The following is a 22,090-nucleotide window of genomic DNA, read 5'->3' as shown; positions in this document are numbered from 1 at the left end:
TTTTTCTTTTTTTTTTTTCTTGCCCCACTATGGGACATTAACAATCCATCATTTGATTGCCCGTTCATTATAATACCCTGCAACACTGATGCATAGGTTGACATAGTGACCCACATTTACACAGGTGGCATTTGCACTTTTTTTTTAGTAGTGTGCGCCAAATTCATGATTTCTGGTGCATGTTTTGCACTGCCCCGACAGGGTGCACCACGTTAGTTTTTTTGGGCACCTTTAACATATGGTGCGAAACACACTTCTGCCAGACTTTGCATGAAAACCAGAACACCCATTTCAGGGCAGAAATTTGTGTCGCATGAAGAATAGTACAACTGTGACAAAAAAAAAAAAGTTGCATGCGACACAGGCACTTCTAAACACATGTGCAAGCAGTTTGCACTGAAAAGAATGTGCATAGTCCAACAGAAAACTGACACAAGGTCCTAAGTAAATTTGAGCCAGAGCATGTAAGGTGATGTCTGTAATACGACCTTACAGGCATTTACTAAGGACAGCCCTGGGGTCTTAGATCAGACCCCAGGATTGCCATAGCACCAATCCCCAATCCACCCCCCCCTCCAAAAAAAAGCTCTCCAATAGGGCAGGGAATCCACCTGCAGGCATTTAAAGTGTTAACACAAGCGTAATTGACAGCTGACACCCTGTGTTTCCTAATGACAGTTCAGCTCAGTGATGATCTGAACTAGGATCAGGTCCATGACATACTATGACGACAAAGAGCACAATCAGTCGATCTCCATGCCAATAGTATGTCATGGAGCATCAACTGGTTAAGGTCATCCTATTCCAAATTAGCTGCAGACTTACGGTGTGGCCAATCTGCAGCATAATACAGACACATATGGGATTAATGACAATCCCATACACATGAAAACATTTCCACTGTGCTTTTTTAATCTGCACCATGTCTCTTAGGAAGTAACATGTCCCTTATTCCTTTGCACTGCAAAGGTTGAGCTCTGTTCCCTGGCTATGGCAGCAGTGCACACATCAGAAACAAGCCAAAGCTGTTTGAAGATACCCTCAACGTTGTATGGTCAAGAGCATGTGCCCAACAGAACAGCAGCACCAATTGTAATTGTTACAGATGTCATGGTCAAGGTCAATAGAAGATCCTTTGCTGAATATATACGTAAAAAACTACTTCATTAAATATCTTCCCTGAGTTCTTTGCAAAACAAAAAAAAAAAACTAGTCTTTTTGCATGAGAACACATTTGCTGATAAACAAAAGGCACAGCACGAACATGTATCATAGGTCTCTAAATGCACATAGATGTATACCCCTTTCACTATAATAACTATGCAATAATGGATCTTTAAGGACTTTCATCTCATGTAATCTTTCCCAAGACTGAGAAAAGTCATCAGGGCCCTCCCCGCAGCCGCCTTCAGATGACACACTGGGGTAGCCTGGGTGGGTCATTAGTTCAATACTTTTGGGGGAGCGAGAACTTGGACTGTGCACAGAGTTCTGTTGTGTCCGGCAGTTGTGAAGCGACTGAAAGCTGTAATCCAGGGCTCTCTGAATATTCTTTATGGTCATGTTTTCCCCCATGGTACTTAGACCAATGTAAACATCAGGCCACCTGAAGAAAAAAAGTAAAAATATTGTTTTTAAAAGACTGTACATACTTCATACAGAAGCAAATTATTAGTGTCTAATGCATATGTCATATACCCCTCAGCAGAACTTTACCTAATAAACCATTACCAATATGTTGTGAAACAGGTAAACATCCTCCAGATCATGTTTCTATCATTGTCCAGCAAGGGGGCATTATCCAGAAATTGTGAATTAGATTACTCACCGGTAATTCTATTTCCGTTAGTCCACCATGACGGCCCAACCTGGAGGATGCCCCTTGACCTCTGCAGGGACAGGAAGAAGAGAGGTTAAATGCTCCCCCCCTTGCATCCTCCCGCCAGTGATTACAAAATAACCATGCTGAGGAAGATACAACCAGGTTTATTTAGTATGTTTGCTCCACATACAAAGGAAAATTATCTGGAAATAATAATACAAAGAAAGGAAGAAATCCAGCTGGGAGGGAAAATATATAGGCCGTCATGGTGGACTAACGGAAATAGAATTACCGGTGAGTAATCTAATTCACAATTTCCGCTTCGTCCCCCATGACGGCCCAACCTGGAGACTTACAAAATTAGTAAGCTTTTTTAGGGAGGGATTACAGCCTGTAACACCTTGCGTCCAAAAGATAGGTCTTTTGACAAGTGCAAGTCCAGCCTATAATGCTTGGAGAATGTAGTGGATGAAGACCACGTTGCAGCTCTGCAAATCTGATCTAGTGACGCTCCTCTTCTTTCCGCCCAAGATGTGGACATAGCCCTGGTCCAGTGAGCTCGGATTCCTGCTGGTATCGGGCTTTTCTGTAGGTCGTAACATGAGGCAATTGCCAGTCTCAGCCATCTTGCAATAGTCGCCTTCGACGCCTTCCTCCCCTTATTTTTCCCCTGGAATTGGATGAAAAGGTTAGAGTCAATACGCCAGGCCTCTGTAATTTGTAGGTATTTTAGGACAGAACGTCTTACATCCAAAGAACTCCATTCGCGTTCTCTTGCCGAAGAAGGGTTCTCACAGAAGGAGGGTAGGATAATCTCCTGATTCCTATGAAAGTCGGAAACCACCTTGGGAACAAAATTTGGATCCAACATCAACACAATTCTATCATCTAGAATTTTCATGTAGGGTTCCCTAATCGATATAGCCTGAAGTTCACCTAACCTTCTAGCAGAAGTGATGGCTATCAGGAAAACTGTCTTAAGTGTCAGGTTTTTAACACTGGAGGAATCAATAGGTTCAAATGGTTCCTTCATTAAGGCATTCAAAACTAGAGTTAAGTCCCATGCTGATGATTTTTTAACAGTCTGAGGCTTTAACCTAGAGGCAGCTTTAATAAATCTTTTGACCCACCTGTGCTCGATGAGAGGCTGGTCGAAGAAGGCACTAAGCGCCGACACCTGGACCTTCAGGGTGCTGGTAGACAAACCCAACTCCAAACCCTTTTGAAGAAATTCAAGCACCTGCAAAATATTAAGGTTAGCTTGGGAAGGTGGACTGTCCTTACAGAAGGAACAGAACCTCTTCCATATCTTATGATAGATGGCAAAGGTGACTGGTTTTCTACTTGCCTTCAGGGTCTTGATGACTTCAGATGAGAGTCCCTGAGAGCTTAAGAAGCTGGATTCAGGATCCAGGCAGACAGCTGTAATTTCCCTGGGTTTGGATGATGGATTGGACCCTGATGTAGTAGGTCCTCTGATAGCGGAAGAATGACTGGATTCTCTGGTGACATCTTCTTCAAGAGTGGGTACCAGCTTTTCTTCGGCCAGTTCGGGCAGATGAAGATGGCTCTGGTATTTTCCTGAAATATTTTCCTCAGGACCCTGGCGATCAGGGGAATTGGGGGGAAGGCGTAGACTAGCGGAATGTCCCAGGAGTGAGAGAAGGCGTCCAGCCGTTCCCTGTTCTCCCCTTTTTCCAGAGAAAAATAATGCAGGCATTTGGTATTCTCCCTTGTTGCGAACAAGTCCACTAGAGGATAACCCCACAAAGATGTTAGCCGCTGGAAGATCTCCTCCTTGAGGCTCCACTCGTTTGGTAGGATCTTTCTTCTGCTTAGAAAGTCCGCCCTTGAATTCTCCGTGCCTTTTAGATGAGTGGCAGATATTGACAGAGTGTGTTGTTCTGCCCACAAAAATATTTTCCGAGCTAGGGTACTCAGGAGAGGAGACCTGGTTCCTCCTTGTCTTTTTATGTAGGAGACCGTAGTTGTATTGTCTGATAGAATTAGGAGGTGTTGGTGGGCAAGAAGAGGAGTGTTCGCGCTGAGTGCTTCCCATACTGCTTGCAACTCTCGGAAATTTGAGGACCTTCTTGTAATCTCCTCTGTCCAGGTACCCTGGGAAATTTGCTGAGGCATCACTGCCCCCCAGCCCCTCTGGCTCGCGTCTGTCTGGATTGGGATGTAAGGGCTGTTTGACCAGAAGATCCCTTTCCTCAGATTTCCGTCTTCCAACCACCATAGCAGGTCCTCCTTGACGGCAGGTGGGATTGGGATTTTCCTGTCCAGATCCTCCTGTTTTCTGTTCCAGGATCTTAAGATCCATCCCTGGAGTATTCTGGAATGGGCCTGACACCAGGCTACCGAGGAGATGCAGGCTGTTAGAGAGCCCAGAATCTTCATAGCTTCTCTGATAGAGATCACTGATTTTCTCCTGAACCTTGTTATCAGATCCTTGATGTGGTCTCCCTTGTCCTGTGGAAGGAACGACATTTGGTAAACTGAGTTCAGGTTTACACCCAGGAATTTCCTCACAGTAGCTGGGGAAAGTTCTGACTTCTGGTAGTTTACTATCCATCCCAGTCTTTTTAAGGTTTCTAGGGTGAGATCTCTGGAGAAGAGTAAGCTCCCCCTGTCTTGGCCAACAATGAGCAGGTCGTCTAGGTACGGGACGATCAGTACGTCCTGTAGTCTGAGAGACGCCACCACCTCTGCCATCACCTTTGTAAAGGTCCTTGGTGCAGATGATATTCCAAAGGGGAGTGCACAGAATTGAAAGTGTAGAGTAGCACCCTCTGGAGACAAGACAGAAAACCTTAAAAACCTTTGTGAGAAATGGTGTATAGGGATGTGATAATATGCATCCTTTAAGTCTATAGTGCACATTAATGCATCTTGGTGAATAATGTGTGTGGCTGATCTTACCGACTCCATCCTGAATTTCCGGTAGACGATAAACTCGTTGAGACCTCTCAGGTTGATGATTAGTCGGTTTGTGCCGTTCGGTTTCTTTACCAAAAAAAGAGAAGAGTAAAAACCGGATTTCTCTTGATCCTGTGGAACAGGTATAATCACTCCAGAAGACAAAAGAGAAGTTACTTCTTGCCATATTAAACTGTGGGATGTAAGTGACATGGAAGGTGAAGGTGGCATATATTTCGTAGGGGGAAGTCTGAGGAATTCGATGTTGTAACCATGCAGTAATATATCTAAGACCCAGGGATTTGAAGTGACCTTTGTCCATTCTCCTCTGAATCTCAGCAACCTTCCCCCTACTATGGCATCATTGTTTTTTGTTTCTATTAGGGTCTGTTGGGGTGGAGAACAGAAACCCTCTCCCTTTACCTCCTTTCGGGTAGCTCCAGCGTCCCCTTTTCCCTTTATCCTTGTAGGAATCCCTTTTGAAGTCTCGAAAGGGCTGCTTCTTGGGTATCGATCTCTCAGGAAAGCCCTTTTTCTTATCTGATGCTCTCTCAAGTATAGCATCCAACTCTGGGCCAAACACAAACTCCCCTGAGAAGGGAAGACTGCACAGTTTTGCCTTGGATCTGATGTCCCCGTTCCACTGTTTTAGCCACAGCGCCCGTCGGGTAGAGTTAGTAAGTGCTCCCTCCTTTGAAGCGAAACGAATTCCCTCGGCAGCAGAATCTGCGAGGAAGGCTGTTGCAGATTTCAGCAAAGGAAAGTTCTCCAAGATTGTTGATCTCGGAGTCCCTTCCTTGATGTGGGATTCCAACTCATTCAGCCAGTACAGCAAGTTCCTTGCGACTGAGGTGGAAGCCAAGTTAGTTTTCAGACTGAGCATGGAGGTCTCCCAGGCCTTTCTCAACAGGGAGTCAGACTTCCTGTCCATAGGGTCCTTTAATTGGGCCGCGTCCTCAAAAGGAAGGTCAGTCTTCTTTACTATTTTGGTAACTTGCACATCCATCTTTGGACAAGTGTCCCATACTTTAGACTCCTCGGGCTCAAAAACAAGTCTCTTTTTAAAGTTTTTGGACACGATAACCCTTTTTTCTGGCTCTTGCCACTCCTCAGAAACCAGCTCCTTTAACGTGTCATTCAGGGGAAACACCCTCTGGCGTTTTGCCTTCAATCCCCCAAATAGTTCCTCCTCCTTAGATCTAGGGGGAAGAATCTCCTCGATTTCCAAGGTCTGTCTAATTGCTTTTAAGAGACCATCGAGTTCCTCGAACTGAAACAGATGACGTGAATCTTCTGTTTTTTGTGAGTCCGTAGGATCATCATCTTCTACGTATGAGCATGAGGGAGCTTCAGAATCATCCCCCCCCTCAGATATAGAAGAATCCGGCTCCACTCTAGGTTTTTTACACGGTGGAGGCCTGGACGTAGCAGCGGCCACTGAAGAACTTATTTTCTCCTCGATAAACCCCTTTAATTCGTCTAAGAAGGATGTCTTTTCCTCTCTCATAAAATTGTCGATGCAAGACTTGCAAATCGGCTTTTTGTATGAGTCGGACATAGAGTGGGCACACATGTTGCACTTTCTAAGCCGGCTTTTCTCGGGTTTTTCAGACCTGCTCGTCTTATCCCCTTTATCCTCCTTGCCTTTCGTTTTAGACCCTTGGTCTTTCTCCTGAAAGGGCAAGCGGAGGATAATAAATGACCCACTATTTTACACACAGTAAAAAACCCAAACCTGCACAAAATCCCACTTACAGAAACCGGAGGATGCAGGAAGGTAGGGTCTGCCTCGTCAGCCATCATAAAAGCCGTGGAAGCGCACAGGAAAATTCAGAAATACACAGCACAGGAAACCAGCACCGCAGCGTCACACACAGATCTTAGACCTGAGATCAGCGAGACTACCTGCTCCAGGTGACCTTAAATACCTTAATGGGGAGCCCATCCCCCTGTAGACTTCGCCTGCGCCGTGCTCCCGTTCCCAGGGATGCATTGCGGTCCTGTGAGCCGCCACTTCCGGTCGCGACCGGAAGTCGTCATCGGACCTCGAGGACGCCGGGAATTGTAGTTTTTTCGGCCGCCGCGCGCTCACACACGGATCGCGGAGCGGCGGCCAGGACGAACGGACTGGAAGGGCGGCGAAAGGGAGGACACAAGGCCGACCGAACGCCCCAGCCCGCCGGGATTTAGCCAGCCAGGACTACCCGTAAGTTTACTTCGTCCCCCCCCCCCCCCCCTGGAGGAGAGAGGGCACCTCTCTTGTCCTGCCTCGGCAGGGACAGGAAGAACACTGGCGGGAGGATGCAAGGGGGGGAGCATTTAACCTCTCTTCTTCCTGTCCCTGCAGAGGTCAAGGGGCATCCTCCAGGTTGGGCCGTCATGGGGGACGAAGCGGAAAATCACATTTGAAGTGATATGTAAATTCTACGTATAAAGTCACCCTCTCAGAATGCCCCCTTTGCAGTGATTGGCATCATACAGTAGACCTGCTCAATGTAGTCCCTGGATGCAGCGAAGGTGACCATTCCGAGCCAGGGAGAGCTTGACTTCAGCACTGAGCTCTCTGCCAATTTAGATTTCACTTCAAAGTACATATTTTGGGTAATACCATCATGCTGGGCCATGAAAGCATTATCTGGCAGCCACTTGACAGCAAACTGCTAGTGGTTTATTAGGTCATTTTCTGCTGATAGGTTCCATTTAAGTTGGGTTTTACACATCATCAGTGACCACATACACTCACCGGCCACTTTATTAGGTACACCTAATATTAGGCAACACTTAATTTCTAATCAGTCAATCACATGGCGGCAACTCAGTGCATTTAGGCATATAGACATGGTCAGGCCATGGTTCAAACCGAGCATCAGTATGGGGAAGAAAGGTGATTTGAGTGCCTTTGAACGTGGCATGGTTGTTGGTGCCAGAAGGGCTGGTCTGAGTATTTCAGAAACTGCTGATCTACTGGGATTTTCACGCACAACCATCTCTAGGGTTTACAGAGAATGGTCCGAAAAAGAAAAAACATCCAGTGAGCGGCAGTTCTGTGGGCGGAAATGCCTTGTTGATGCCAGAGGAGAATGAGCAGACTGGTTTGAGCTGATAGAAAGGCAACAGTGACTCAAATCGCCACCCGTTACAACCAAGGTAGGCAGAAGAGCATCTCTGAACGCACAGTACGTCGAACTTTGAGGCAGATGGGCTACAGCAGCAGAAGTGCCACTCCTTTCAGCTAAGAACAGGAAACTGAGGCTACAATTTGCACAAGCTCATCGAAATTGGACAGTAGAAGATTGGAAAAACGTTGCCTGGTCTGATGAGTCTCGATTTCTGCTGCGACATTCGGATGGTAGGGTCAGAATTTGGCGTCAACAACATGAAAGCATGGATCCATCCTGCCTTGTATCAACGGTTCAGGCTGGTGGTGGTGGTGTCCTGGTGTGGGGGAATATTTTCTTGGCACTCTTTGGGCCCCTTGGTACCAATTAAGCATCGTTGCAACGCCACAGCCTACCTGAGTATTGTTGCTGACCATGTCCATCCCATTATGACCACAATGTACCCAACATCTGATGGCTACTTTCAGCAGGATAATGCGCCATGTCATAAAGCTGGAATCATCTCAGACTGGTTTCTTGAACATGACAATGAGTTCACTGTACTCAAATGGCCTCCACAGTCACCAGATCTCAATCCAATAGAGCATCTTTGGGATGTGGTGAACGGGAGATTTGCATCATGGATGTGCAGCCGACAAATCTGCGGCAACTGTGTGATGCCATCATGTCAATATGGACCAAAATCTCTGAGGAATGCTTCCAGCACCTTGTTGACTCTATGCCACAAAGAATTGAGGCAGTTCTGAAGGCAAAAGGGGGTCCAACCCGTTACTAGCATGGTGTACCTAATAAAGTGGCCGGTGAGTGTATACATTTGTCACAAGGCCTGTGTGTGCGCTTCAATATCATTAAGTGAATGTTGCTTCAATGCCAAATGCAGGTCACCGGGGGACATTTATCAGGGCTTGTACACTGCTTGCAAATTATTTCCCCCTTTTATGCCAACACAATGGCAAGTGGAAGTAAAGGACAAGGCACAGCCAGCGGAAGAGTTTGTCTTATGCACACATTACAGCCTGCAAACTTTCACTCTTGAGTGCGGTGCAAATCTACTCCAGACAGCAGCGGCAGAAGGGCAGGGACGCCTTCCTAATATCATTGCCACCCACCAGTACCCATCTGTGGCAATGTGCTTAATAAGAAACTGTAGCATTCATTTCACTAATCCAGAACAAGCCCTTTAATAGGTGAAATCATTGTCAGCAACATGCACCACTAGTCCCTTGTATACAACGGTCAAGCAAAGGGGATCCCAGCTTCCTGAAAACAGTTATGGCTCAAAATGTTATAAATTACTTTGAGGGGAAATTTAACAAACTAATTTCTACATTGTCACCAAAAATACCTGCACTACCCCCCACCGCCCCATCTCATCCAAAAATACTGGCAAAAAGTAGGCTAATAGTAGTGTGAACTCAGACTGGACAACAGATTTATCTTACAGTGTTAGCCGCGTCGGGGGCCTTAAGTCTGTGATACAATCATTCACTGTTAAAGAAAAAACACAGCTTTCTGATCCAGTTTGTACGTGAAACTTGCTGAATAAGATGCACTCCTAGTGTGGTCAATTTTTTCACACACGTTTCAAGGAAGCTGAAAATAGGCCATCAATGAGCCAGAGGTCTGTCCAATGTGAACTCTGACAGCACGTATGAGAAAATGTGTTTGTGGGTAAGGGAACTTATTCTATTAGGATGCATAAGAAAAGAAAAAAAGGGAAAAGAACAACCCCTAATCAGTGGTGCTAACTGGATTAACACCTGGGTATATGCCAAGTGTCCCTAAAATGGGTTCACAAGTCCAAGATTGATTTGAATTAATTAGTTTAAAAGGGGAGTTCTTATTTCAGCTAAAAAAATTAATATTGTATTCTGTACCAATTCTTCAGTTTTCTAGATCTCTGCTTGCCGTCATACTATAGAAAGCTTCTATGTTTACTTCCATAGGACAGAAATCTGACCATGGTCACACAGGTGCACGACTCGTTAGTATCAGAGTAATCAGAGCTGTGTGATATAACAAGTCAGATTTCTGTCCACAGGAAGTAAACAGACGCTCCCTATAGAATGACAGCAAGAAGAGATCTAAAAAAGTTTTCATTATACAAACAAAAACATAAATTGCCAAAATGGGACAAAGCCTTTAATGAAGATAATCCTTTTTAGTCACAGACATTAGCGCTGCATTTTTTGCCTGCTTTTTTCCTCTGCTGTATATTATTCTAATAGGAGTCTATCAATGACTTTGTGAAGTCATACAAGTTTACATAACTCACCGAATGCCATGACTTCTGAAGATTTCCACACTATTTAATGCATCTTCTTCCACGCCTCTGTAAAACTCCAGGAGTTGTTCCTTAACCCAGCTACATCTGTGCAGTCCAACTTCTACTGGCACCCGAGTATAAGGAATACCATGTTCCTTGAGAACTTCTGCAAACTCCTCTCTGATTTCTGTGACAAAAACTAAATGTGAGCAGCTTAGATTACCAGAGAACATTCATTACCTTTTCATCTTCACATGCAGAAAGTAGAAGGTTGAATTGAGTTTTCTTTACCCCATTACATGCTGGCATTAAATGTAACCACCACCTTCATTGCAGTTTTACAAGGAGATGAAAGGGGGCTTGAGATCTTGGGACCCTTATGGAAGCTATTATTATGAAATCCGTGCAAAAAAAGATTTATCACATTCTCTAAATACGTGAAAAATTTATTTTTTTGTATCCTGGCATGGCCACAGTCTTTATCATGGCCTGTAGATTATGCAATCATCTGTAAATGTGTTCCTTTTTAAAAACATTTGTTAACTATTAAAAAAAATTAAATAAATAAAAATCTTACTTGGTAAGACGTGAATGTGTTGATGTCCATCTGTGTGTTGGGGTTTTTGTCCAGTCAACTCACAAAACAGCTTGACCTGCGCACTCAATTCCTGCCGAACCTGATAAGCAGAAGGTCAGTAATTTATACACCAAAAATGTAAACACCAATTAAATCACAGTTAAAAGGGGTATTCTCATCCGGGAAATGACATTTTATTTAATTCATCTGCCATATGCATATATTTCTTCAATGGGAGGTTATTAAAAAACATGGAGCTGTACGAATATACTTTCCTCTTTTAATGTAGTAATGTTACCCTTAAGGCTGCGTTCACACGTGGCTTTTACATTGCCCCAATGGGGGAGATGTATTAATATGTCGGTCTTCAGACCAATGCAAAGTAGAACTAATCATTGGGTCTGATGCTGGATGATTAATCTGGTCAGTTTTCTGCACCACAATATCGAATCTTCTGGTGCACAGGCCATTTTCTGTTCACGCCCCTTTTTCAGAGGAGTGGGAAAACGGCCTAAAACCTTCAGTAAATGTGGCGCACAGCATTCCAGGTGCACGGTCTTTTACTCACCATAAATATTTTGCGCCCCTTTACATTGACAGGGGCACTTTAAAGGACAACTACCACCAGGATCAAGGATTGTGAACCAAGCACAGTGACATGCTGGCGTGTGCCCCCTCTGGTAGGATCCACTCTTCTCTTAGCTTCTTATGCCCTGGTTTTTACAAAAAAAAAAAAAGCCTGGAACCCCTCAGACTCCAAAGTAGCCTGAGTAGTAGTTGTTGTGGAGTAGCCGGACATGAAGCTACACATCGCAGCTACTCCACGTCCCAGTAGCCTCTTTGTTCTTCCTACCCTGACATCTTCGGCCCTCGTCCAAGAAGCCGGCCCTCTGACCCGCGGCTGCGCGGCCACTGCTCCGAAGCCTGAGCTTCTGTGCATGCGCATAACTCCGGCTTCTCAGACGAGGACATGCAGCTATGAGGAGGAACAAAGATGCTACTGGGGCGTGGAGTAGCCGCGACGTGTAGCCTCATGTCCGGCTACTCCACACCCCAGTAGCCTCTTTATTGCCCTAATATGTACATTTTCCAATGATTTAAAAAAAATATCGGGGATTTGAGGATTAGCTCGAAAAAGGGCTAGCCTCACGTCGAATACATGCACCTACCAACCTTCATAGGTAGATTTGTGGTGGTAAGTTCCCTTTAAATAAGAGTGGATCCTGCCAGAGGGGGCACACACAAGTTTGTCAGTGTGCTTGGTTACAATCCTTCATCCTCGTGGTAGATATTCCCCCACCGCGCACCAGGATGTTATAGTACATCCCTGCGGGTAGATATTTCCCACACGGAGACATTCTATAACATCTCGCTTCTGGCACCGGCTCACGAACCGCGCTGTAACACCCACGATCGGAGCCGGCTATGATCGTGTTAATCCCTTACACACCGCAGCGTGTAAGGCTCTTCCCCCGATGGATCGGATCCCCCGTGCTGCTTGCCGGGGGATCCGATCCTCTTCTGGGCAGCCCCGAGGTCTGATGATTTTCATTTCCTCCACTAACAAAGAGTTAATAAAATCTCACCAGTTAGCTATAGATGCCCCAAAATTAAGTAACAGAAAAGTTAATCTCATGTTGCAAAAAAAAAAAAAAGCCCCTGTAGGTCCACATTAAAAAAAAACAAGAAAAAAAAAAAATATAGCCTGTATAATGTGACAATGTAAATCTGCTCTGGATTGCGCCTCCTTCCCTTCTATGCCCGGCCGTGCGCCAATACAGCAGGATACCACCAAATATAGGGTATCGGTGTACTCGGGAGAAATTGGGTATCAAACTTTGTGGAGCCTTTTTTCATTTAATCCATTTCAAATGATTGTTTTGTCAAAAATAATTACAATTTGTAGACTGCACCTCCGTTTTGTTTTAATCCCTCAAAAAAACTTAAAGGGTTACACAAACTTCTTAAAAGTGCTTTTTCATACGTTAAGGGGTGTAGTTTCCATAATGGGATAATTTACGAGTCTAGCTATTATTTAGGCCTCGTCCTAAAGGCCGCGTCCTAAAGGCAAAAATAGGCCCGTAGGGGTTAAGGCACTTGAGTGTTGTCCGAAGAGGCAATAGAATGAATGGATATTCATGAAAAGGGTTACAAGTTGCAATTGGTTATATAGAGCTCTTACACTGGAGATACATTGTGCAGGGATGTCTTGAGCTGAATGACTGCAGTGGTGTGACTCCAGCTTGATGGTCACATGATGGCTCACAGCATTTTAAACTGCAAATGTTTTTCTTCCCGCTTTCATGGCTTTAAAAAGCATTTGTAATATTTTATATTGCACATGTTTGTGCTTTCTGTCTAAGGGCCTTTTTAAAAAAAAAAAAAAAAAAACACACAGAGGAACCCTCTAACCAATTCTCAGATAATTTTCCTTGCAACAAAGGTCTGGCAAATGGAGATGCAATTAAACCACCCCATGCTTGAGGTGCATTCACACACAGCAGATTCTGTAGCAGATACTTGGCTTTCAAGTGTGGGAATCCTTAGTAACTGCACCTTAGCTGCAATAACCTAATCCTGCCAATACAATGTTGTCCCTCAAGGTATATGTTCACACGTGGCTTTTGATTTGCTGAACTGCACTGTGCCAACATCGCATTTAGGAAAAAAGAAAATCTAACCTGAAACCGGTGACACTCACTCATAGATCCAGGCACTGAATCTTCTTATATTTGTTATCCATGATCTGTCCTTGCTGGTCTTTCTTGGGCCCAACTCCTCCTAATCAACTTTTAAAGTTATGCTAACAAGGGCTCTGGGGGCGTTACCAGAGCCACTCAGACCTGCAGATTTACAGGCTGTTACAAGGAACAGAAGATATCTCCACCCTCTCCCTCCATAATCTAGCAGCAGCAGAAAGTGCAGGGTGAGAGGAGACCTGCTCTGCTTAGGCCCGTTCCACACTTGCGAGTGTGATGCGATGAACTCGCATCACACTCGCAACTCAAGCTGCCGGGAATGCACGGCCCGAACGCTGCACCGCGGGAGTGAACTCAGCATGTCAGTTCACTCCCGGTGTGCAGCGTTCGGGCCGTGCGTTCCCGGCAGCTTGCGTTGCGAGTTCATCGCATCACACTCGCAAGTGTGGAACGGGCCTTATTGTAATAGCCTGTGAAGCTACAGCACTCGGGGGCTTTGGAAACAACCCAGGGGGCCCTTTAGAATCATTAAAATAATTATAAAAGTCAATTTTAGAAGGGAGGCCATGGATAGGCAATAATAATAATGAGAAACCACAGCTGCTTTAAAAAAAAATAAAAAAACCCAAGCAAACTTGTACTTACCTCTGCGGTCCCTCCCTATTTGTTTACAGGGGCATGGAAGCTGCGCTGGGAACAGGCCAGCCATGCACTGCATGCATCAGGCACTGAAGTATGGGGACAGGTGGCCAGCCAAAGCTGTTCTGTCCTGTAAACAAACACCGTTATGTAACTGCATACTTCCCAACTCTTATGCTAGAGAAGGAGGTACAAAAAGACCATCCCATTTTTGCTAAAACCTGCCCATTGGTCCACCCCAAGCATAGTATAATATCAACCTTAATAGCCCCCACATAGTATAATTCCCCCTTCCTGTAACCAACCCCGCTATGGATCCAAATAATACCCCCAAGTGCAACTCGGCAACATATAATGCCCCTTTAATTTTACCCTCCCTTTCCTTTAGGTCCACCCCAGTCTGTTCTAATTACCCCGTCTCCACCGGGTCCTCATATTGTGGCCCATCTCTTCAACATTATGGCCTCTCTCTTCCTCTGCCCTTATATTGTGCCCCCCCCCTGTCCTCCACCCCCTCATGTAGTGCACCCACAATCCTCCACTGCTCTCATAAGGGGCGCAGCCAGCATATGGTATGAATATGTATGGAGGTAGCAGAATTCTGGTCCCATACGCTACAGATGCAGAGCAGCAGAGGCATCAGGACCAGGAAGAGGCAGGATAAACCAAGCAACCAGGAAGGCCCAGGAAGGCAGCACAGTGGTTAGAAAACAGAACTTTCCTGCCGAATCCAGGACGGATACAATGTAAAAATGTCACATGTCCCCTCAGCTCCATTCTGTTGTTTTCAGCATCTCCTCTAAAAAAAAAATGATCTTTGGGATGTCAGTTGCAGGATCCCCTACAATCTGATATTGATTTGCTATTTTATGGAGAGCTTATCACCAATTTAACCCATAATATTAAATGGCGTCTTACTTTGTATTGTTTCCGTTAAGATACACAAAGACATCTCTGTATAAGTTATGTGAGCACAAACATTGCTCCAGGGCTACAGAGTGCCTTTTGTTGTGTGACAGTAAATGGATACTCAGATCTCACTGCTTATATTTGCAGAATGGCTGTAATAACAAATATTCACTATATTTAACCTCTTCTGAACCACCCGCTGACTTTAGATGTCAGTGAACACTGGTCCGGAATCTACAGCAACATCTTTAGATATCGCTTCCATTTTCTATTAATCCCACGCTAGTCATGGGATCAGGACTGGGTCTCCTTTTGTCTCCTAGGGAGAAGGGAGATGTGGTTTATTGCCGCTTCTCCCTTCTCCACTCCTCACAGCCTCATGCTGAAATAGCGCGATGTAGAGAAGAGCGGAGCTAGCACTGTTGCTGGCTCTATAGACTCGGATGCCACGCCACTGCTGGGTCTCATGGGGTTAATCAGAGCTTCTGAGTCTGATCAGACCAAGTACAGCTCTGATTAGCAGCAGCCCTCACAGGGGGGGGGGGGTAATATACATAATAGTAGATCGCTCCGGAAAATTATAATGTTCATGGCTTGTTATCTACACATTTTAGTTTGGTGTACATCATGTGTTCTATATTATATTTGATCATGTACTTGCCTCTGACATCCTGAGTAGTCCTTGTGCCAGCGCTTTTCGGATACCCATTTTTCCAAGAAAGACTCCTTGAGCGTTAACCAGAGTGGAGTTCTGATGGAGTTCTCTACATACTGGTATTCCTTCTGAGAGATTAGCGTGCAAACCAATTGGTATATTATACCTAAAATAATAAATGTTAATAAAAGTTGTTGCAAAACCTTCTCTATGCACACTTTAGCAGAATTCTTAATACAAAAAGCATATACGAGATTTACAATTGCGGTAATATTTGACTTGAAGCTATGAGGGAAAAACTTGCATATTTATAAAATGTTAAATAAAATGTCAAATACTTGTGTTCATGTCACTTCAGTAAGCTAAATGGGTGTGGAGTATTGTAAACATGTCACGGGGCATACAGCTTGCTGCGTGTAGGAAATTAGCTGCATACGTGTAATTGTGGCCTCCTAGTGTTTGCTTAGCATCACATCCCATAAGAACCGTGTTTATAACTCTTACCTGCGGGCTAGGTCTGCTGCACAAGCTGCATTGCTGCCATTTACCAGAAGGGAAACATTGGTAATGGCACCAGCATTGAAACATTCAACAATGCCACGGTCTCTGCGCGGACAGTAACCAAAGTCATCTCCCGTCACCACCAGCTTGATGCCTGGGTTCAAAGTCATCATCTGCTGCCCGGGTGACTAAGAATATAGAAAAGTAAAGAATATACGTTAAAAGATTTTCAATGTTTCCCTCACTGTCAAGTAAAGACAATTTATTCTATCCATTCAGTGGTTTAATTGCGACTATTATACTAAACAAAGAGGGACACATTTACTTAGAAAGTCGGAAACTGCACTAAAATTGCTATTTAACCCCTTAAGGACGCAGCCATTTTACAGCTTAAGGCTCAGCCCGATTTTTTGGATTCTGACATGCGTCGCTTTATATGGTTATAACTTTTGAACACTGTTACTTATCAAAACGATTCTGAGATTGTTTTTTCCCCACATGTTGTACTTCATTTTAGTGGTAAATTTTGGCAGATAAGTTTTGCGTTTATTTACAAAAAAAAGAAAATATGATACATTTTTTGAAAAATTTGCCATTTTCGAAATTCTAAATCATTGCGTTTTCAGGCAGATCGATTTACCACCTAAATAAGTTGCTGAATAACATTTCCCATTTGTCTACTTTACATTTTCATAATTTCTGAAATGTCTGGATAATTTATTTTGATGTCACGCAGCTTACAAATAGAATATCGCTTTTCCGGATTTTCAGAATTGACTATTTTGGGGATAAATACAGTTTTGAATGAAATTTTACATATTTAGCATCAAAACCCCCTATATAATCTACCCATTTTCAAATCTGCACCCCTCAAGCTATCAGAAACAGCTTTTACGAAGATTGTTAACCCCTTGAGATCTTCATAGTAATTGAATCAAAATGGAGGTGAAATTTAGAATGGTCATACTGTTCCCTTATACGTTCATTTAGCACTAAAATTTACACATTTCCAAAATATAAAAAGAGAAAACCCACCATACAATTTGTTCTGCAATTTCTCCTGAGTACAAAGACCCCCCACATGTGGCTGTGACTTGTTTTATGGGCGCACAGCGAGACGCAGAAGGGAAGGAGAGCCCTGCAGCTGCCAGGATTTTAGTTTCCTCATTGGCCCCTTTTGAAGGCTATAAAATTTTCGCTTTTTCGTTATTGGGGCCATGTGACGGCATTTTTTTTGCGGGATGAGATGCTTTTTCCATTGTTACCATTTTGGGGTTGGTATCACCTATTGTTGAAAATTTAGGAACTTTTTTTGAGGGCAGGAGTAGAAAAGCATCAATTCTGTACTGGATTTTTGACTTTTTTTTTTTTGGTGTTCACCGTATAGCCTAATAATCATGTTATCTTTATTCTATGGGTTGATACGATTACGGGGATACCAGACATGAATATATTTTCTTACGTTTTACTAAATTTGTCAAACAAAACCCTAATGTGGGGAAAAATCTATAATTTTTGTATTGCCATCTTCCAAGTGGCATAACTTTGTTACGTTTTTGGCTACGGAGCTGGTTGATGGCTTGTTTTTTGCGGGACATGTTGTACTTTGCACCAGTATCATGTCTAAGTACATATGGTTTTTTGGTCGCATTTGATAGCATTTTTTGTGGGATTGAAAAGGTAAAAATCATAATTTTTGGAGGGTTTATAACAGTTTTTTTTTACGGCGTTTATCGTGGGGGTTCAATAATGATTTACTTTTATTCTACGGGTTGTTACGGACGCGGTGATACTATATATGTGGGGTTTGTGTTATGATTTAGACTTTTTTTTTGAGTTATATGTCTCTTTATATGTTTTGGGGGTTTGGGGCATTTTTAGTGATTTATGACTTTATTTTTTTATTGAATAACTTTTTTTTTTACTTTTTTACTTTTATACCATGGGATATGAACAAGCAATCCTCTGATTGCTTGTTCATGATAATATTCTGCAATACTCATGTATTGCAGAGTATTATCAGTGTCAGCCTATGCACTTGCATAGGCTGGCACTTTGCCAGTAAGATGACGTCACAGACGCCATCTTACTGGCAATTCTTGCTAGTAACTCTGGGGTCCAGATCGGACCCCAGAGTTACTATAGCAACGATCGGCGCCCCCCGAAAACGGTTCGGGGGGGCCGATCGTGGGGGAAAGACACCCCAGATGCTTGTTAGATGCCGCGGTCGCGCTGACCGCGGCATCTAAAGGGTTAAGCACCCGCGATCGGAGACAACTCCGATCGCGGGTGTTACACTGGGGTGCCGGCTATTAGTTACAGCCGGCACCCCGTGTTTCCCGATGCCGGTTCGGCTCTGATCCAGAGCCGAGCCGGCATAGGCGCCGTGGCGGATATATCCGCCACTGAGCGCTAAGTCACTGCGCTCCGTGGCGGATATATCCGCCGCGGAGCGTGAAGGGGTTAATACGGCGCTCGGTCCAAATCAGTCGGACCGTCCGACGGCACGCCCCTAATTTGTATTGCATAAAAGCCAGCGCAGCTGCGCCACAAAAGGGTCATGTGCGACACAATAGCGGCGCAGACACCATAAATACCTGAGCAAGCAGTTATAGCCTAGAAGAACGTGCATAGTCCAACAAAAGTGCGGAGCAAAGCCCTTAGTCAATGTGCCCCATAGTATAACAAAATAACCCTATAAAATAACCAGAAGACACACACTGTAATAGGTGAACCCAACAAAGCACAACATTTATGTTCTATTGCAGTTATTTTTGTCAACATGAGGTTAAAAAGTAAAAAAAAGTTCTGAAAACTTCAGTGTTAGAACTATATGGAGGATGGATTGTATAGCAGCTGTCTAGAGAACTGGAGTCCAGCATCTGAAGTGCAACAGTCGTCATTTTTATTACTGGATGTCACTAAAGAATTGCGCAGAATGCTACACTATTCTATGTAACCAATGGAAATAGCAACTAAACATTCCAAAGATGTCGTATTTTCCATTTAATGGACTCTGAACATACAATAATGATCCAGCAATAAAAGAAACAACGTTTCATGAGGCACGGCTACAGCTAAAAGTCACATGCCCAGCATGACATGTATCGTCTCCTCCCATAGCTGGAGATAATTGTAAAGAAACCAAGCAACAGCTGTGACATACTGGAGACTTGTACACAGATTAAGGCTACATTCACACGATGTATGCCCACCGTACCGTAGTACGGCGGGCATACATCGGCGCTGCGGAGAGGAGCAGGGGATGAGCGCTGCTCACCCCCGCCCCGCTCCATAGGAAGATACAGCGCATCTGCAGTAGATGGCTCAGGCTGTGAGGGCTACTTATGGTGGGTATGCTGGAAGTTGTAGTTCTACAGCAGCTGGAATGCCCACTGACTACTTATGGTGGGTATGCTGGAAGTTGTAGTTCTACAGCAGCTGGAATGCCCACTGACTACTTATGCTGGGTATGCTGGAAGTTGTAGTACTACAGCAGCTGGAATGCCCACTGACTACTTATGGTGGGTATGCTGGAAGTTGTAGTACTACAGCAGCTGGAATGCCCACTGACTGCTTATGGTGGGTATGCTGGAAGCTGTAGTTCTACAGCAGCTGGAATGCCCACTGACTACTTATGCTGGGTATGCTGGAAGTTGTAGTACTACAGCAGCTGGAATGCCCACTGACTACTTATGGTGGGTATGCTGGAAGTTGTAGTTCTACCGCAGCTGGAATGCCCACTGACTACTTATGGTGGGTATGCTGGAAGTTGTAGTTCTACAGCAGCTGGAATGCCCACTGGCTGCCTAAGGTTGGAGGTAGCAGACAGAGTTGGTGCCAGCAGCTGAAGGAGCAATTACAAAGTTACATCAGACTTCGTTACATCTTCCATTTCTCTGATACCAAAGTTCAAGGTTGAATTGTTTTTCTGAGCAGCGTTGGCCTGAGGCAGAGGGCACCTCTCACCCAATGGCAGATTAAGTAAACCAGGGGCCCCCTGCCACACAACTTATTTACAGACAATATCAGATTTCTGTGCTCGGTGGTTTACTTCTCAATAGCTCCAGCCCAAGCTAAGTGCGCATTCAGGTCACGGCCTGCGGATTACTTGGGACTCTATGGGGAGATTTATCATGGTTTGTGCTGGTATATATGATGTATGCTTGTACAATTCATGGAGAAGCAGCAATTCATAGAGTAGGGCCAGGCAACTGCTTCCCAAACCACCACACACCATAGGGACCTTTAGTTGCTTTTGTGTCCCAAAATTTCCCTGACAGGTCCTCCAAGTCTTGTATTCATCAGCCATACAGTCACCTAAATATCAGGGGCAGCGCGGGGCCCCTATGTTCTATGCATTCTGGGAGTCATACTGGGTGAGGGGAGACCTTAACAGCATGGCCACACGTATAGCAGTCACTGTGGTCGTACTGCTGCCTATGAGAAACAAGGCAAAATACACACCAAACACCTGACCTCTCTCCCGCGCACAGGGGCCGCAGCCTCTCACCTCACCAGTGTCCGGCAGCGGCACATCTCACTGCTTAGTGTCCTGCAGCTCCTGTAAAGTTCTAGGGGGAGGAGCCATGGGGAAGGGAGGAGCCAGGGGGCCTGTGACAGCTTCTCTCCAGCAGAGCGGCCATCAGAATCTGCATAATTGTGGAGTCTCCATAATCATATGGACATTTTGGAGAAGCCATCAGCCCCCCCCCCCCCGCCCCCCGAGAGCCGGGGCCCCAGGTGTGTGCCCATAACAACCATGCTGTAATCCGCCATTGGGCACGATGCAGCCACTACATGCAGCAGCCTAACACTGCCAGGCGGAGGTGCTGCTATGTGATGACCTTCCCCAACACTGGCAGGAAGTGACAGGCATCTGGATAACACCCGGGCACAGGAGCCTGGACAAGCAGATGAGTCTATAGCGGGAGATCACTCACCTGAGCCGTACTTGACATCATGGGAGTGCAGTCTTACATTATGACGGGTGTTGAGCAGCTTCACCACGGAGCCGCACGTCACATACTCTGCGTCCTCACTCCCCTGCCCCGGACACCAGGTACAGCAGAGACCGAGCAACAAGAGCCCGAACCCTGCCCGCAGCATTGCTTCTCCAGCGCCTCAGCCTCAGCCCGGCTGCTCTACTACTTCCCTCAACATGTGACAGCAGACCAGGGCGGGGCAGATTGGCGTTTTACCCAATCATGGAAAGGATAGAAGTACGTGGGTGGAGACTAAAGAGAGCTGGCGGCCGTACAGCAGTACTGGGAGGCGGATGGCAGCAGGTAGTAGACACGAGGGAGAAGGGGAAGCTCCAAGTTATGTCCCATTGAGTGTCATCCGGTTCCTGCAACTCCATTCTGGGCAATATTTCCGCTTTGCGCTGTATTTCACGGGATTGTGGCGCATGCGATCGATTTTTGCCACAATCGCGCCGACTTTCGTGCGACAGAAATCGGGGGCGTGGCCACCGGACAACCCGAAGGATTCGGATTTAAAAAGCCATTTGTGTCGCAAGATCAAGCACTCACATACACCAGAAAAAAGCAGGTGAACTTCGGCGGACCTAGGCGCAGCAGCGACACCTGGTGAATATCGGCGCACGGACCTTAGTGAATCCCGGCAGAACCCGAATCAGTGGCGGAGAACCCGCCGCTGGATCGCGACTGGACCGGGTAAGTAAATCTGCCCCATAGTGTCAGATAGAGGCATAGTTGTTGCCTCTGTCTCACCGCTATACCTCCTGTACGTAGAAAAAAAAGGCAGGATGGAGGGAAGTAGCAAGATACGTCTTTTCATCCTGCAGCCTCCGCCTAAGCAAGGTATGGGGAGCAGATGCAGCGTATTGTGTCTCTCCCCACAGCCCCACCGAGCAAGGTATGGAAGATCTGCAGTTGTCCATGTCTTGCCCCAACCTGAGTGAAGTTGGCCCCCCCACCTTGTTCAAATCAAACAAAATTGGTGTCAAACGTTTGTGC

At 45.2% G+C, this 22,090-nt stretch overlaps 2 protein-coding genes across 7 annotated transcripts; both read right to left on the bottom strand.

Annotated features, from left to right (window-relative positions):
* Positions 1-580: 580 nt before the first annotated feature.
* Positions 581-21,302, bottom strand: YDJC (YdjC chitooligosaccharide deacetylase homolog). 6 transcript variants are annotated; one of them, XM_072144604.1, is made up of 6 exons: positions 21,053-21,302; positions 16,113-16,297; positions 15,615-15,774; positions 10,707-10,806; positions 10,139-10,316; positions 581-1,606 (listed from the first exon to the last, which is right to left on the bottom strand). In XM_072144604.1, exons 1-6 carry the CDS (start codon positions 21,071-21,073, stop codon positions 1,270-1,272), a joined length of 981 nt encoding a protein of 326 aa, XP_072000705.1. In that variant the 5' UTR covers positions 21,074-21,302; the 3' UTR covers positions 581-1,269. The 6 variants fall into 6 exon arrangements, with proteins under 6 accessions (XP_072000705.1, XP_072000723.1, XP_072000709.1 ...); XM_072144622.1 differs by lacking the exon at positions 21,053-21,302 and adding an exon at positions 20,623-20,717; XM_072144608.1 differs by lacking the exon at positions 21,053-21,302 and adding an exon at positions 20,628-20,663.
* LOC140115988 (uncharacterized) lies at positions 1,825-5,750 on the bottom strand. Its single transcript, XM_072132840.1, has 4 exons — positions 5,364-5,750; positions 4,748-4,831; positions 2,571-4,433; positions 1,825-2,492 (listed from the first exon to the last, which is right to left on the bottom strand). The coding sequence occupies exons 1-4, from the start codon at positions 5,748-5,750 to the stop codon at positions 2,196-2,198; spliced, it is 2,631 nt and encodes an 876-aa protein (XP_071988941.1). The 3' UTR covers positions 1,825-2,195.
* Positions 21,303-22,090: the final 788 nt, after the last annotated feature.

The sequence above is a fragment of the Engystomops pustulosus genome, chromosome 1 (assembly GCF_040894005.1).
Source record: "Engystomops pustulosus chromosome 1, aEngPut4.maternal, whole genome shotgun sequence".
In the NCBI taxonomy this organism is placed as follows: Eukaryota; Metazoa; Chordata; class Amphibia; order Anura; family Leptodactylidae; genus Engystomops; species Engystomops pustulosus.
Note: the sequence above shows the minus strand (reverse complement) of the source record. Positions and strands in the feature narration are given on the sequence as shown.